General features: G+C 44.6%; 1 protein-coding gene across 1 annotated transcript in view; it reads left to right on the forward strand.

The window, feature by feature from the left end:
• Positions 1–15,326, forward strand: part of PARD3 (par-3 family cell polarity regulator) — a gene marked incomplete at its 5' end in the record, with an annotated part of 471,015 nt that overhangs the window by 272,172 nt on the left and 183,517 nt on the right. The window contains 2 exons of the mRNA XM_015426744.1: positions 553–780; positions 10,394–10,610. Coding sequence (XP_015282230.1) covers positions 553–780; positions 10,394–10,610 — 445 coding nt within the window. The remainder of the gene's footprint in view (positions 1–552; positions 781–10,393; positions 10,611–15,326) is intronic.

Genomic DNA, 15,326 nt, shown 5'->3' on the forward strand with positions numbered 1-15,326 from the left:
AGACAAGCCCTTGGGAACAGTGTAATATTTAAGTGTAGGCTATTAAAATTCACTTCATGAAAGTAGCTGTTGAAGCTGGATTTTCCCTAGATGTTATTCTGAGAATGCAGGCTAATTTTAGGTCAATAAAATCTCCTTAATGTTCATCATTTCTAGTGGTTACAGAATTGTTTTTCCTGTTTTTTAAAAAGGGAAATTAACTAGCTATGCCAATCAACTATATAATGCTGACATCTTTAATATTTGTTTTTTTAACAGCTTGGTAATTATTTTATCCTCATTAAAATGGTTGAAATAACAGTGATGGCTTTAACTTCCCACCAATTTTGAGCGATGGGATTTTGCTAACCTTGTCAGATACACTGGGTCTGACCTGACACATTCATTCATTGCTCTGACCAAGAAATCCACATAGAATTCCCCATGGATTATAGAGATAATGTGAATAATGTTAAGCACATCCCCAAAGAGTTTCTCTGGGGATGTGAATAATCAAGGCTGAGGCTCTCTTTACTAATCCTAATTAACCTTTCTTTTTTAATAACCACTAAGGTTCCCCAACCAGAGATGTAGGGCCTTCACTGGGGCTGAAGAAATCTAGCTCATTAGAAAGCCTGCAGACAGCAGTGGCTGAGGTGACTTTGAACGGTGACATTCCCTTCCATCGGCCACGGCCACGAATAATCCGGGGGCGAGGTTGTAATGAGAGCTTCAGAGCTGCAATCGACAAATCGTATGATAAACCTGTCGCAGATGAGGATGATGAAGGCATGGAGACTTGTAAGTAAACCTTTCACGTCTGTTCCTTTCTTTGTTTTTTCAAAAATGTTTTGTTTCAGGTGGTCCACTTATGGACCAGTCATTTGTTTGCTTGTTTTTTTACTGGGTGTGTATAGAAGCTTATTTGTTCTTATCCTTAAAATTCTTCTTTGCCCAGACTTCCCTGTTAAACTTTTTTAGTCTGCATGTAAGAGTCCTTCCAATGTTACATCTATTTGTATATGCCAGTGCTTTCAATAGCAATATTAGATCATTTGTTGTCAAGAGTACGGTTCCTAGCAACAAAGCTAGTTGCAAGTTATGATAAAGAGAGCACTTTGTCTTTCTCTAACTCCCTATCTTGTCAGCCATTTTGTGTCTCCCTCTTTTCTGTCTCCATGTCTCAGTGTTCATCTGTCCCCCATTCTTAAAACAGTCTTGGCTTGTCTATTTCTCTCTCCTTTGTTTAAAACAGTCTTGGCTTGTCTATTTCTCCCTCCTGGCTGAAGCCTTTGTTCAACAACCTAAGCTTTCCCTTACTTGTTTTTCTCTTGCTATGTGACACATCCCTTCTCCATCAAAACTACTCTGTCTTACTCTCTCACCCTCTCCTACACAACACGTTCTTTTTTTGCCTGTTGCTATTTCTAACAGAGAGCCAGTTTGGTGTAGTGGTTAAGTGTGCGGACTCTAATCTGGGAGAACCGGGTTTGATTCCCCACTCCTCCACTTGCACCTGCTGATGTGACCTTGGGTCAGTCACAAGCTCTGGCACAGCTGTTCCTGAAAGAGCAGTTTGTGTCAGAGTTCTCTCAGCCCCACCCACCTCACAGGGTGTCTGTTGTGGGGAGGGGAAGGGAAAGGAGTTTGTAAGCCGCTCTGAGACTCCAAGTGAAGGGCAGGGTATAAATCCAATCTCCTCCTCCTCTCCTCCTCCTCTAAGTTCTTATGGCAGGAATGATGTCCGATTTACATTCTGTAGTACATAGCACACTATTGACATTAAAACCCTATTTACATGTACCCTGAGTTGAGAGGTGGCTGTTGTTTCTGTGGTTACTCTCACACTGGTTGAGGTCTGCATAAAAGCTTCTGGCCATGATGTTCCTCCCTCCAGAGTTATGGGCAATGGTGAGGAGGAGCTGACGGCTTCAGCAGGACCCACACCTGGCCCCGCTGAAATGCCAGAAACTGACAGTTTGCCATCACCACCCGCATCAGTAACAGCTGACGAAGAACAACTACCAGCAGACAGCCCCCCCCCCCGACTTGCCTCCACGGGTTGCTTGCTTAAGGACTTGGCATCTCGGTGGCATTAAACTCGCTTGTGGGACAGATGTCCTTCAGCCCTGAGTTTTAACAGACGCTTGGCCGCTCACGCCGAGCACTAATTGGAAACAGTAGCACAGGGGTATTTAGCTCCCCGATTTAGGCCGGCTTCTTTGTGGAAGCAACTAGTCAATCTCGCAATGCTCTTGCACCCACCTCGTCCTAGTTTCCGGACTCCGCCCCTGGTTTGAACTCTCAGCTTTCTGACCTTGGCTCTGAATTACTTTGCTCCTGGTTTGTGTGTTGGACTTTCATTATTGGCTCCTGCTCTACTCGGCTTCAACCTTAGACTGAACTCGGACTCCCTCTGCCTGCGCCCCAACCCTTGACATCCAGCAGAATTTGTATCCTCTCATGCAAGCAACACACCTCCAAAAGGGTCAGGTATTGTTACTTGTATGGTGTGATAAACATGCTGTTAGAGGAGCTAGTTCGGTGAATGTCCATACATGGAGCCAAACAGTTGTAAAAGCAACCATCCCATCTGAATATCTGTAAAGAGCATCTTGGTATCTCATAGCATTAGCAGTATTGATGATACCTCCATGACCTGCATACACTTCAGTGTATGATAGTATAGCTTCAGTGCAAGAATCATTGAGATGATGCCATCATAGAAGAGAGTACCTACCTACTATGTGGAAGGCCCCATTTCCAACAGGAAGTGCCCACTACATGGGGCAAGTAGGTGGCTGCCAGATAGGTTACTGGCAGATACAGAGTGAGAAGGAGGGGGTGGGAAGAGTAAGGTATAGTAGCATTTGCATGACAATGGATGAGAGTAAAGGAGAGAGCAGAGGAAGTAAGATGATTAGAAGATCTGAGTCCCAAACATAGCCAGAGAAGAAAGACCTAAGAGGCAAGATTCCTTTTCTTAGACCTGGCAACTGGGGCCCACCTATTATAGAGATAGAAGGACAACATCTGACCATCCACCAGGAATGAAGATTTTTCAGTGCTTAGTAGGTCCCTTGGCTCTACTTTCAGAAGTGCAAAAAGCTTTAAGGTTTCCCTGGTTCCAGTTGTCACATACAAGCTGTACTTTCAGTGTTTGGTATAGCTTTACTTTGTTTTTGGAAAGTCTAAAGTTATGGTGATTACAGAATCTAATATACCTTGGAGCCTTTCTGAGCATCTGTACACGGTAAAAGTCACTGTATGGTGGCACATAACAGCAATGAAAGGCAAAAGTATAGTTTTTTCCCTAATAATAATGATTATCATATGGCATTAAAGATCCTAAGGAGATCCTAAGATTGTCTGGCTCCCCAAAGAACTAACTCTTTTTAGTATTACCCACCACTAGGTGGCGAGCTAGACTTGTTTTAGGGGCTGAGAGAACTCTGAGAGAGCTGTGACCAATGTTCCCTCTAAGCTGAGTTAGTGTAAACTAGCTCACAGTTTTTAAGCCTCCGGCTCACAGATTTTTCTCTCATCTCAGGAAGGATGGCTCCAGAGCAAACTAATTTACGCAGTAGCCGAATTGCTTGCTCACAACTTTAATGCCAGTAGCTCACAAAGTAGAATTTTTGCTCACAAGACTCCATAGCTTACAGGGAACATTGGCTGTGACTGACCCAAGGACACCCAGCTGGCTTCATGTGGAGGAGTGCAGAATTGAACCTGGTTCTCCAGATTAGAGTCCACTATTCTTAACCACTGCACCACACTGGCTTTTTCTCTCTCTCTGTCTAGATGGTATTTCAAATGAATACACCAATTCTAGGTTTCTGAAGTTAATGTTTGTATGTAAAGGGAATGAGTTTACTGGGAAAGGACAGTGGAACGGATTGTCATTCTAAAAAAGAGAGAGAAATTGCATTTAGGATGAAAAATTTCAGCATAGCAACTTCATCCATAAAGCGAGGAAAAATTGCTGCTCTTCTTTAATTAGAATACATAAGGATGGCAGCTCTAATAAAGTATAAAGCTAATGATCAGCTATTACCAATCCTAATGGGCATTCATTTACATTTAAAATTCTTTAACCCTAAGAATGACCCAACATGTGGAGAATGTCATTAACATAAAAGAATCTCTTCAAACTTAACCTTATCATTATTGAACGGTGCAGCAAAGGGCTGATAAAATGACAAGTCTGTATTGAATGACAACAGGGTGAGTAGCAAATTAATTCAAATGGGGCAGAATTATATGAAAATTATAAAAATTTTAACCTTGATTTTGTAGTATTTTCAGCTTGTATCCTAGCTGGAATAATTGGTTTCTACTTGCCTTAATGTAACAAGTTTATGAATGAAAAAGGAGCTGGGAAAGCCCAGGTGATTAATTTGTCAGCTTGTCTGATGCAAGGACTTCGGAAAATGAATTTGCACTCTCAGCTTTTTATGAATGTGTGTACATTTTAAGCAACTCCTGTCATAATGAGTGAATTTAGTCCTATGGACTCACTGTTCCCATTTTTAATCAGTTTCTAAAAATACCTCGTAACTGAATGTGAGAACTTTTTAAAGATGATTTCTTTCTTCAGCAATAGCACAGTCTTGATTTTGCTTAATGCCACACCTGGCAATTTCAACCAGCTAAGTGCTATTCTGGTGCTGCCTATCTAGTGTTGCTCAGTGGCCAAAGGAATAAGAGATGGGGACAGTTCCAAGTGTCCCGTGGTGGTGGTGGAAAGTGCCATCAAGTCACAGCTGATTTATGGCAATCCCGCAAAGGGTTTTCAAAGCAAGAGATGAACAGAGGTGGTTTTTCATTGCATGCCTCTACGTAGCAACCCTGGACTTCCTTGGAATTCACTGCCACAGGAGGTGGCGGTGGCTACAAGCATGGACGGTTTCAAGAGGGAATTGGATAAACATATGGAGCAGAGGTCCATCAGTGGCTACTAGCCACAAGGTGTATAGTCTGGGGCAAGTGATGCACTGTATTCTTGGTGCTTGGGGGGCAACAGTGGGAAGGCTTTTAGTGTCCTGGCCCCCACTGCTGGATCTCCTGATGGCACCTGCTATTTTTGGCCACTGTGTGACAGAGTGTTGGACTGGATGGGCCTTTGGCCTGATCCAACATTGGCTTCTCTTATGTTCTCTTATGTTCTTGGAGATCTCTAATCCAAGTAGGCTGACCCTGCTTAGCTTCTGAGATCTGACAAGATTGGGGTAGCCTAGGTCAGGGCAAGTGTCCCATATGCAAGCAGAAAGCACATTGGCTTGCCTATAGGACTGGGGGTGTGGCAGGAGCTAATATGTCTCATTTTCTGGATAATCCCAGTACATTTAACTTTTTAAATATATGGGTTGAGGGGGATATAGTGGGACAACAAGGGTTAGAGGAAATCTCTGTTGTAGAAACTAGATATTGCATGCAGTTCCTGGGATGCAAACCAGATTATAAAGTAATCTTCTTTCCAACTGTGTGCCTGAGGTCCTGAGAACTGTTCCACAATACTTTCACTGTTGTTGTAAGTACATAAATGATGGTACAATCCACCCCTTCCAGGAAGTTGGAGGGGGATCCTCATAGGGCTCATTGATAGTTGTCCAGCAGGATCATTTGATATCACTGTGGGAGAGGCTTATTGGCTTTCCATTCCTGAAAACAGCCAGATACATTTTGTTGCACTAGGCACAGTGCAGGCATGGCCTGTCTATATTTGGTTAAAGAACTTAATTCAGCCAAAGGGTGGTTGGATTGTGACCTCCAATTTTTCTTCAGTTCTGAAAACACATAAAGCTGCTGAATGATTTTCTTCAGTTCTGAAAACACATAAAGCGTTTCACGTATGTAATTCTGCTGAATGAGACCAATAGTCCATTTAGTCCAGCATCCTAATCTCTGCATTGCCAACCTCAATGCTTGCAGTCACGGTGGCCCAGGCTGCCCCCTGTTGTTGCTCCTGTGCAGAGCTTTATTGCCTCTGGTCATGAATAGGTCACTTGGCCAACAGGCATCTGCTCAACTGTTTTAGACTACTGATAATTTAGAAAGCCACTTTCTCTCATTGTAGAATCACCCTTGTGAAGTGGTTTCAGATTTGCTGGTTTTACGAGTAGCCTGTGCGTTTCTTTTCCTGAGTTAGCAGCAGAGTAGCACTGAATAGTTTTATGAAGAAGGCTTGAAAATATGATATATCCCGCAAACAGCTCTAAAAATAGGTTTGCACCATGCGATTAACAGTGTGAGCTTTAAATATATACACACTCACACACACGTGGGGATCTGCAATACTCATAGGGGGATCCCGTCCTGCCCCCCCCCCATTGCTTCCCCTGGTCCCACCGCAGTCCCCAGCCTCTGTTGCCACTGCCAGGCTTGGTACGGCTCCCAGGTCCCCCACTGTTGCCACACTGGGCTGCCGCAGCTCTGGGCCTCTGCTGCTGGCCCAGTGGGGCTCCCTGCCCTTTCCCACTGTCCCTGCCCCCAGGCCCGGTGGGGCTCCCAGCCTCCACTGCCAGGCTAGACAACTTTGCTGTTAGAATATCTGACTCTTGGAATGCGAATATATAACTCTTGGAATGGCTGATAAGGAACAGAGTTCCTTTTACTGGTGTGCTGTCTGAGAGCAAGTCATTTGAATCTGAATAAATTGGCAGCGCTTTCTAATCTCTGTTGAGTCTTAATTGCCAGAGCCTCTGCTTGTATTAAATAACACAATAAGCAGTCTAGAAGCTCAGTTATGGAACAGCTCCACATTCAATAGTTACTGTTTCTCGGTTGTCTCTTGTCTTTTCTGTGGCATAATTAGGAGAGTAGCTTCACAATGCGATGTCTGTAGATCCTCTTCAATACAGTCATGTGTCTGCTGTTGAACTGATGCTCAGAATGCAAGTTGGATCCATATTTTAGCTGCTGTGACCAAAGCAGGGAAATATCCCTTCCTATGTGTTGTGCACAATGCTGCCCTATACTGAATTAGACCCTTGCTCTAACAGCGTATCACACTCTGCAGCCCCCTGAGTCCGGGAGAGAAGGGAGGGGCGGCTCTGTCATTCCCTGGGAGAGAAGGTGGAAAGCAGGGTTGCCCTTCTCTGGGAGTCAGTGGCTCAGCTGCGGGACAGAGGGAAGAGCAAGGCAGGTGTGCCAGGGGTAGCTTTGGAACATACAGGGGGAGTGCCTGCCAGGCAGCACTAGCTCCCTGTGGTGCAAAGGCCTACTCTCTGGCAGAAAGGAGTAAGCTAAAGGAGGCAGGAACTTCCAGGGGCCAGGAGAAGGGGGATAAAAGTCCCCAGCAGGGGGAAGCAAAGGATGAAACATCTGACTGGCACAGACAGAAAGGTGAGGAGGAGAGTAGCCAGTAAGACTGGGAGTCTCTGCCTTTTGGAAAAATTGTGGGCCTAATTACAGGTGGAGCTGTGCTGGCTCAAGTTGTTAAGACGGTGAACTGCAGGCTGTGGAAGGTCGGTAGTTCAGCAGTTCGAGACCCGGGGTGCCGCATGACGGAGTGAGCTCCCGTCTCTAGTTCCAGCTCCTGCCAACCTAGCAGTTCGAAAGCAAGAAATTGCTAGTAGATAAATAGGTACCACTTCAGTGGGAAGGTAACAGCGTTCCGTGCACCTTGGTGTTTAGTCATGCCGGCCACATGACCACGGAAATGTCTTCGGACAGAGCTGGCTCTTCGGCTTTGAAACGGTGAGGAGGAGAGTAGCCAGTAAGACTGAGAGTCTCTGCCTTTTGGAAAAACTGTGGGCCTGATTACAGGTTACAGGTTTTGATAAGTCCAGGCCTGGCTGACTTTCCCCACAGTCACATAGCAGCAGTGGGAAAAGGAATGTTTGAAGTGTATCCTGAGTTGGTTTGGGATGATAGCACAGGTCAGTGAGGGGCACCCCCCTCCCCCACACCATTTCTCCAAACTGAAACCGCCTCAGCATGTATAATTTGCCCTGTAGCTCCCAAGTGGACCCAATAACTCCCTCCTCCCAGCATGATTTCTGTTCATGAAAACAGTACAGGAGAGGGGAGGCAGGAGCTTTCCCTCCCCCTGTGCCATTGTCCCAAACTGAATGGGGCTCCTGTGCCCTTTAAAAATTCCTTTCCCGCCCTGACCTAGATAGCCCAGGCAAGCCCGATCTCCTCAGATCTCAGAGGCTAAGCAGGGCCGACCCTGGCAAATATTTAGATGGGAGAACTACTTGAAGTACCAGATGTGGGAAGCGGGGGCAGACTATCAAGCCACTTCTCTGAATGTCCTCTCTGCCCCAGTAGGAGTCACCAGACTCCAGGCACAGGTACACATAACACACAAATGCAAAAATACAAAGAATAATTCCTTTCCCCACTGCTGCTCTGGGATTGCCGGGAAAGCAATATGGCTAACGTAGAGTTTGGCACCCAAACCCCACTGAAAACAGGCAGGCAATATCCATGCCCAGGAATAACAGCAGGTGGCACCTCCTGGGACTTTGATGATGCACCTTAAGGCTTGACCTTTCAGGAAGGTAGAGCAAGATGGATAGCCATGTTAGTCTGTCTGTAGCAGTAGAAAAGAACAAGAGTCCAGTAGTACCTTAAAGACTAACAAAATTTGTGGCAGGGGATGAGTTTTCCTGAGTCACTGCTTACTTCTTCAGATAGGGATCTGAAGAAGTTAGCAATGACTCACAAAAGCTCATACCCTGCCACAACTTTTGTTAGTCTTTAAGGTGCTCCTAGACTCTTTCTCTTTTCTACTCTTTCAGGAAGGATGCAACCTTAGGGAGGTACCCGTGCCTGAAGCCAGCCCAGAACTATGTTGAGGCAAGTGGAGGTGCTGATTGAAGAATTGACCTCCTGGCTGGAGTGTCACAAGTTGGCAGTTATATGTGAGTTAACAATTACAGAACCATCTCAGCATTTTCCTGTGTTGAAGAAGTAGGAAGATGGGATACCGTGATGTGGAAGTATTTCCCTAGTTTATTGATGGCTGTTAATACTAAAGTTTGAATGTTCAGAGACTGGTTCATTTCAGAGGAAGAGAATGGTGGTCTCATGGAATGTGTAGATAAACACTTTCATAACACTGTTGAGCAACACTTCCTTTTTTCAAAATCAAGGTTTTTTTTTTTTTAAATGGCAGCCATTATGAATTATAAGGATAGGCCATGAGGACTCACAAGGGAAAGAAAATAACTTTTGCCCACTGCCAGTGCCCACTTCCTCCCCTCTTTGTGTCACCCTATAGTACCCTACCGTCCTGGTTGCCTTGTTTTCCATAGCCTTTCCCAACCTACCCAATCAGCTGTCTGTCCAGCATTTTTCCCCTCTCAGCAATGATCACCTCTTCTTTTGTTTAAGCAGGTTTTCATGTGGCATCATGAATTGCTAGGCAACATAAGACGTTGACAAGAGTTTTTAATGACATTAGTACATGTGCAAGTGTCACTGAACTGTCTTTTTTTTAGCGTTTCATATTTTTGTGCAAACAGGGATTCCCTGCCCGATTTTTTTTTCAACTTCATGAGAGAGCCACCCCTTGCTATAAGATAGATGATTTGTTTGTACTTTTAATGCTACATTAAGTAAAAAGTCATACTATTTAATAGCCTCATTTCAACGACTGCATTATATTGTATTTCACGTCTTTCTCCTCCTGGCCAGCTTCTGAAAATCACTCTAATATTTCAGTGCTCAGTGGAGACATCCTATATCTTTGTTATCCTCCTTGAAAACATGGGTGGGACTGAGCGGGTGTTTGTCTTTAAAACAAAGCAAAACCAAAAAAGCCATGAATGTGCACGAATTTATTTTTTTCATTCTAATATCTCAGTCTTCAAGCTAGCTGTCAAACTAGCTAAAACAGACACAATCAAAGATTTTTAGGTCCCATTATGTTTCATAGGACATATTGTGGGCCCATGCTGAACTCCCTCATTGACCTCAATGGGAAAGGCTTAACTTTGGCAGAATCATTCCCAGTATATTTTGAATTTTTCCTTAAAGCCAGGAGGGGATTTGATCTAGTGTTCAGATGTTCATGAGATAAATTATGTTGTAAGTGTATGTAGTAGATTTCATTGTAATATACAGCATCCAAGGGAGATATCATGTTACAGTAGCACAAAGAGAAGACCAAGAGAATCACTTCTCTCCGCTCGTAAAGTATCACAAAGCTTGCATGATTGGTTGTTTAAAAACAAACTGAAACAGTTATAAATGGGAGACTACAGTTTATAGTTTGGGGTGGTTGTCTGTAATAGTATGCATGTAATGACTACTCAACATGGGTGAACAGCTACAAGTTTACACAATAACCATGCACTTAGCTACTATTAAAATGATGTGTTTGTCTGAAAACTGATGTCAGGGAAAGACTTTATCATCTTCATTTCTACTAGTCCCCAGTAAAACTATCTAATTATTTCAGTGGAAGAAGACACCGAAGAAAGCTCACGATCGGGCAGAGAATCTGTGTCCACATCTAGCGACCAGCCCTCCCATTCACTTGAGAGACAGATGAATGGCAGTCAAGATAAAGGAGACCAGAAGAAAATTGGGAAGGACAAGAAGAAAGATCGAGATAAAGAGAAGGATAAAATGAAAGCCAAGAAGGGAATGCTGAAGGGCCTGGGAGACATGTTCAGGTAGGCATTCAGGTCAACAATCTGTGAAACATGGTGAACGTTTCGCATCTTGCTACTTGTGCTGTGCTGAAGATTAAGTATCACATTTGGGAGTTGGCAGCCTTTGTTCATACCACAATGTGTATTTCACAATCTGTTTCCAAAAACACTAACAATTCATGCATATTTTAAATGCACCATTTCATATTTCTCTCAGTTGCCATCTGTAACTATCATTCTATCTCCTGGATTTCTAATAGAGCAAGAGAATAAGCTTACTTCTGTTTTAGTAACATCTCCATACCGCTTTACCATATATGAGGGGGAGTGAAGCAAATGTTGTTTTTGTTGCATATGGACAGGGGTCAATGTTTTTGCAAAACAAAGGAATGCTCCAGGATTGTTTAATATAGAATCATAAAGTTAGAAGGGACCTCCAGGGTCATCTAGTCCAACCCCCGGCACCATACAGGAAATTCACAAATATCCCCCACACCTCCAGTGACCCCTGTTCCATGCCCTGAAAATGACCAAAACAAAAAACAAAAAAACCCACCCTCCAGGATCTCCAGCCAAACTGGTCTGGAGAAAAATTGTTTCCTGGCCCCAAAGTGGCTGTCAGCATTTCCCTGGCCATGTAAGAAAGGGCCACAAGAACTAAGCACTGATGCAACCCATTCTATTCCTCCCTCTCATGAACTGCCTAAGTTCACAGAATCACCATTCCTGTCAGATGGCCACCTAGCCTCGGTTTGAAAATCTCCAAAGAAGGAAAGCCTACCACCTCCCGAGGAAGCCTGTTCCACTGAGGAACTGCTCTGTCAGGAAGTTCTTCCTAATGTTTAGCTGAAAACTCTTTTGATTTAATTTCAACCTGTTGGTTCTGGACCAACCTTCTGGGGCAACAAAAAACAAATCCACACCATCCTTTTTATATGACAGCCCTTCAAGTACTTGAAGATGGTTATCATATCACCTCTCAGTCATCTCCTCTCCTTGCTAAACATACCCAACTCCTTCAGCCTTTCCTCATAGGATTTGGTCTCTTATATTTTGTATGTGTTTCGAAGGTTCATTATTGAAAAGCTGTAAGACACTGTTCACCTACAAACAAGCTCTTTGCCCCCTCAGACGGAAAAAAGAGTCAGACAACCAAGGTTGGATGAAACTAAGACCACTTTATTTAACATATTAAAAGTAACGGCAAGGGCAAACTGAAAACTGTGGCACGGTCCAGACCTGGTGTCGTTTTGACCCCATCCTTAACTGTATAACAGGCAAGACACCAAGGCCCCGGGTTGGAGCCAACTGTAAGTCGCTTGCAAACTCAGCCAAGCCAATGATTGGGATGCGCCTTCAGGAGCCCTCCAACACCACCACACGGCCAGCACTGAGTCTCCGTCGTGGCCATCCCCATAGGCAGTCTTCAAGCCTCATCCCTGGCCACACGGCCGCAGGATTGATCCCACAGACCCCTCTACCCCCCCAGGGGATATTGATTGGTGCTTACGTGGCCGCTGAACTTTATCTAAACCTAATTCTGCAAGGGTAAAGCGGAGCCAACCTTTAAGAACGGCGCCGGCTCTGCTCCTCCTTTCGGAGTTGAGGCTGTACCGCAGCCCTTCCTCCATTCATCCTCACAAGGAGGCAAAGGCGGCTCCCAGGAGGCAGGCCAGGCCGTTGGCTGCCTCCTGTGGGGCCGGAGTGAGGTGGTGGTGGTGGAAGGTGCCATCAAGTTGGAGCCAATGTACAGTGACCTCGCAGGGTTTTCAGGCAAGAGATTTCAGAGGTGGTGTGCATGGCCTGCCTCTGCACAGTGACCTGGACTCCAACCCTGGTGGGCCGACCCTGCTTAGCTTTTGAGATCTGATGAGATCCCAGCTAGCCTGGGCCATCCATCCTATTACAAAAGCACAAAGAGTCACTCAGCTCATCAAGCACCATGAAGACTGCATGAGTGGCTCTTGAAAGATGTACTCAAAGGGTTATGAGTGAGGAACTATGGTAGGGTATAGGCAGTTTCAGGTAGCAAGGTGGAACTCTGTATGCAGTTTCCACTGCAGCAACACAACCCCTCTGGTGTTACAGTTTACTCCTTGTAAGGATGAACATTGCACAAAGGAGATAGGGAGCTGCTTCACACTGTTGTTTTGTTCTGTAAGGGCTGCATCTGTGTGATCGTATTTCAAGCAGATCCATCCTACAGTTTGCGTTTGTGAACTGGGCAAAAGCCATCCAGAGTCGCACATAGTTCCTGAGGCATCACATAGGTTACTAAAGGAGTGGTGAATAATGCTTCCTGATTTGTTTGGGTCTCACGTATTAATGAGAAGTCAATGTTGAGTTTATCTCCATCTCCTTCAGTTCTGCTCTGCTGTCCTAAAAGGGGAGGGGGCATGGAGGCACAAAAGGGAGTGTCAGAAACTTTCTACCCTTTTGCACAACTGTTTTGAATTTTACTGTAGGCCTTTTCTAAGGTTATAATGCTACAGCTAGGGGTGTGCATTCAGATGTACCCGAGCCTCAAGTATGCTGAAAAACACCTTAGTGGTTTTTTTCAGGTATATTCTGGTTTCCCGAATGTAGCCAAGTTTTCTCAGGGAACACCCCCCCCCCCAAAAAAAAAAAAAATCCTGAGAAAATCCTGTATATATTCGGGAATTACTGGTAGATCAGAAAACAGAGGAGAGGGAGGAGCAGACCACTCCTGCTTGTCAGCTGTTTGTCGGGCTTCTACTGCAGTCCCTTAACATTTAAAGGGACTGCAGATGACAGCCTGAGGATCAGCTGTGCTGGGGGAAGCAGACTGTTCCTGCCGGCTTGGCTTGGGGCTGGCCTCTTGTTCAGCCCAATTTAAACTGGGCTGCAGGAGAAGCCAGCCCCAGAAGCTGCTGTGGCACAGGGAACAGTCTGCTAGCCGTGGCACAGTAGATCCTGCGGTCAGCTTCTCCTGCAGCACAGTTTAAACCACGTTGCAGGAGAAGCCATCCCAGCCAGGGTCTGTATGCAGTGGGGAGAGACCTTCTTGTGGCACACAGATCCTGGGGCCAGCTTTTCCTGCAGTGCAGTTTAAAACAGTGCAGGATTGGGCTGGCTTTTTAAAAACTGGTATTTTTCTTCTTGGGTCTATTGGACCCAAAAAAATGGGATTTCTGAAAAATCCTGGATCCAAATCTGTGATTTTGGGGGCCAATAGATCTGAACTGAAAAATACCACTAAAAAAAAATGGTACACCCCTGGCTGTAGCTTAAGTATTGTTAGGTAACACATATTGGACCTGCTCTGAACCAGAAGATGATAGACACTTAAATGCTGTAGAGGGCACAATGAATCCACCCAAATAAATATTGCAAAAAGCCCATTAGTATATGGGGGGAGAACCACATTGCGAATGAATCGTAACACAGATTTTTAAATGGTATTTTTCATAAGACGGCATCCATTACAGCCAGTTTTTATATATTGTCTGTCAGTTTGTGATATTTACTTGGGTAGGTTCCTGTATTAACTCAGTAGAGTGAATTGAAGCCTGCTCTGTGCCAACCTGCGTTTTCTAGACGGAAATGCTCTGCCAGAGTCCTCCTCCACTGGGATAGGGCAGAAAGAAACAAATGCACTGGATTTCCTTCAGAAGGAATAAGCAATCCAAGACAGACACAGCACAAGCCCTCTGAACCAATGCAGTGTGACTTTTTTTTCCGTGCAGTCAGCTGTTATGTAGGCAGGCCCTCTGTTCCCTTGTCTTTAGCTGCTGTTGTATCATGTCACATAAAATATTGAAAAATCTGTTTTTGTGGTCTGATTGTTCAATCTGCTCGTTTTCCCCTTAGTTCATGTTGCAGCCCCCCCCCTTTGCTGTTTCATAGTTACAAATGTCTAGAAGACAGAATTGCTTAGCATTTGAAGAACTTTTATTATGTCAGCATAGTGGTATTCTACAGATTTGTGCAGCCATCGCATGAACCAACTCTGAAAGGCGAGGACTGTGAGACGCAGGGCTACATGCTTCTCCCCACCAACACCCTTTCTCATCTTTCCTGTGTGCTTCTTAATAATGATTCATAGTTTATGAATCAGTGTTAGCTATGGCTGACAAAATTTTAAGGTTAGCTCCTTGCCTGGAGTTTGGAGACCTCTTTTCAAACTGTCAACAGATCCTAAAGATTTGAGCACTACTTAGTTTGCATTTGTTTTGGCTAATGTCCTTGAAGAGATGAGCCAAATTGTTAGGTTTTATATTTTTTTTAATCTTACTGGTAATGGGACTAGGTCATTGTGATTTACCTACCTATGTAATGCATTTTTAAATCCCATGCTTCTTCCTAGCATATAAAGCTTTATCCTACTCCATTTTATCCTCACTTTAACTTTGAGAAGTAGGTTTGCCTAAGGGAAAGCAGTGGGACAAAGTCACCCAGGAAGCTTCATGTCAGAATGAGGATTTAAACAGGGGTCTTCCTAGTCCTAATCCAGCAGTCTAACCACTAATTAGTAATCCCTTCATGGGCCTATGCAGTGCCTTCTGCAGCATACATTTGGATCTAAGGATTGTCCCTATGATATGACCCAATTAATTTTCTCTGTCAGAGTTCTCTCAGCCCCACCCACCTCACAGGGTGTCTGTTGTGGGGAGGGGAAGGGAAAGGAGTTTGTAAACCGCTCTGAGACTCCAAGTGAAGGGCGGGGTATAAATCCAATCTCTTCTTCCTCCTCCTCCTCCTCCTCCTCCTCCTCCT

This window comes from Gekko japonicus, unplaced genomic scaffold (genome assembly GCF_001447785.1).
Source record: "Gekko japonicus isolate JY-2015 unplaced genomic scaffold, Gekko_japonicus_V1.1 scaffold230, whole genome shotgun sequence".
Taxonomy (NCBI): domain Eukaryota; kingdom Metazoa; phylum Chordata; class Lepidosauria; order Squamata; family Gekkonidae; genus Gekko; species Gekko japonicus.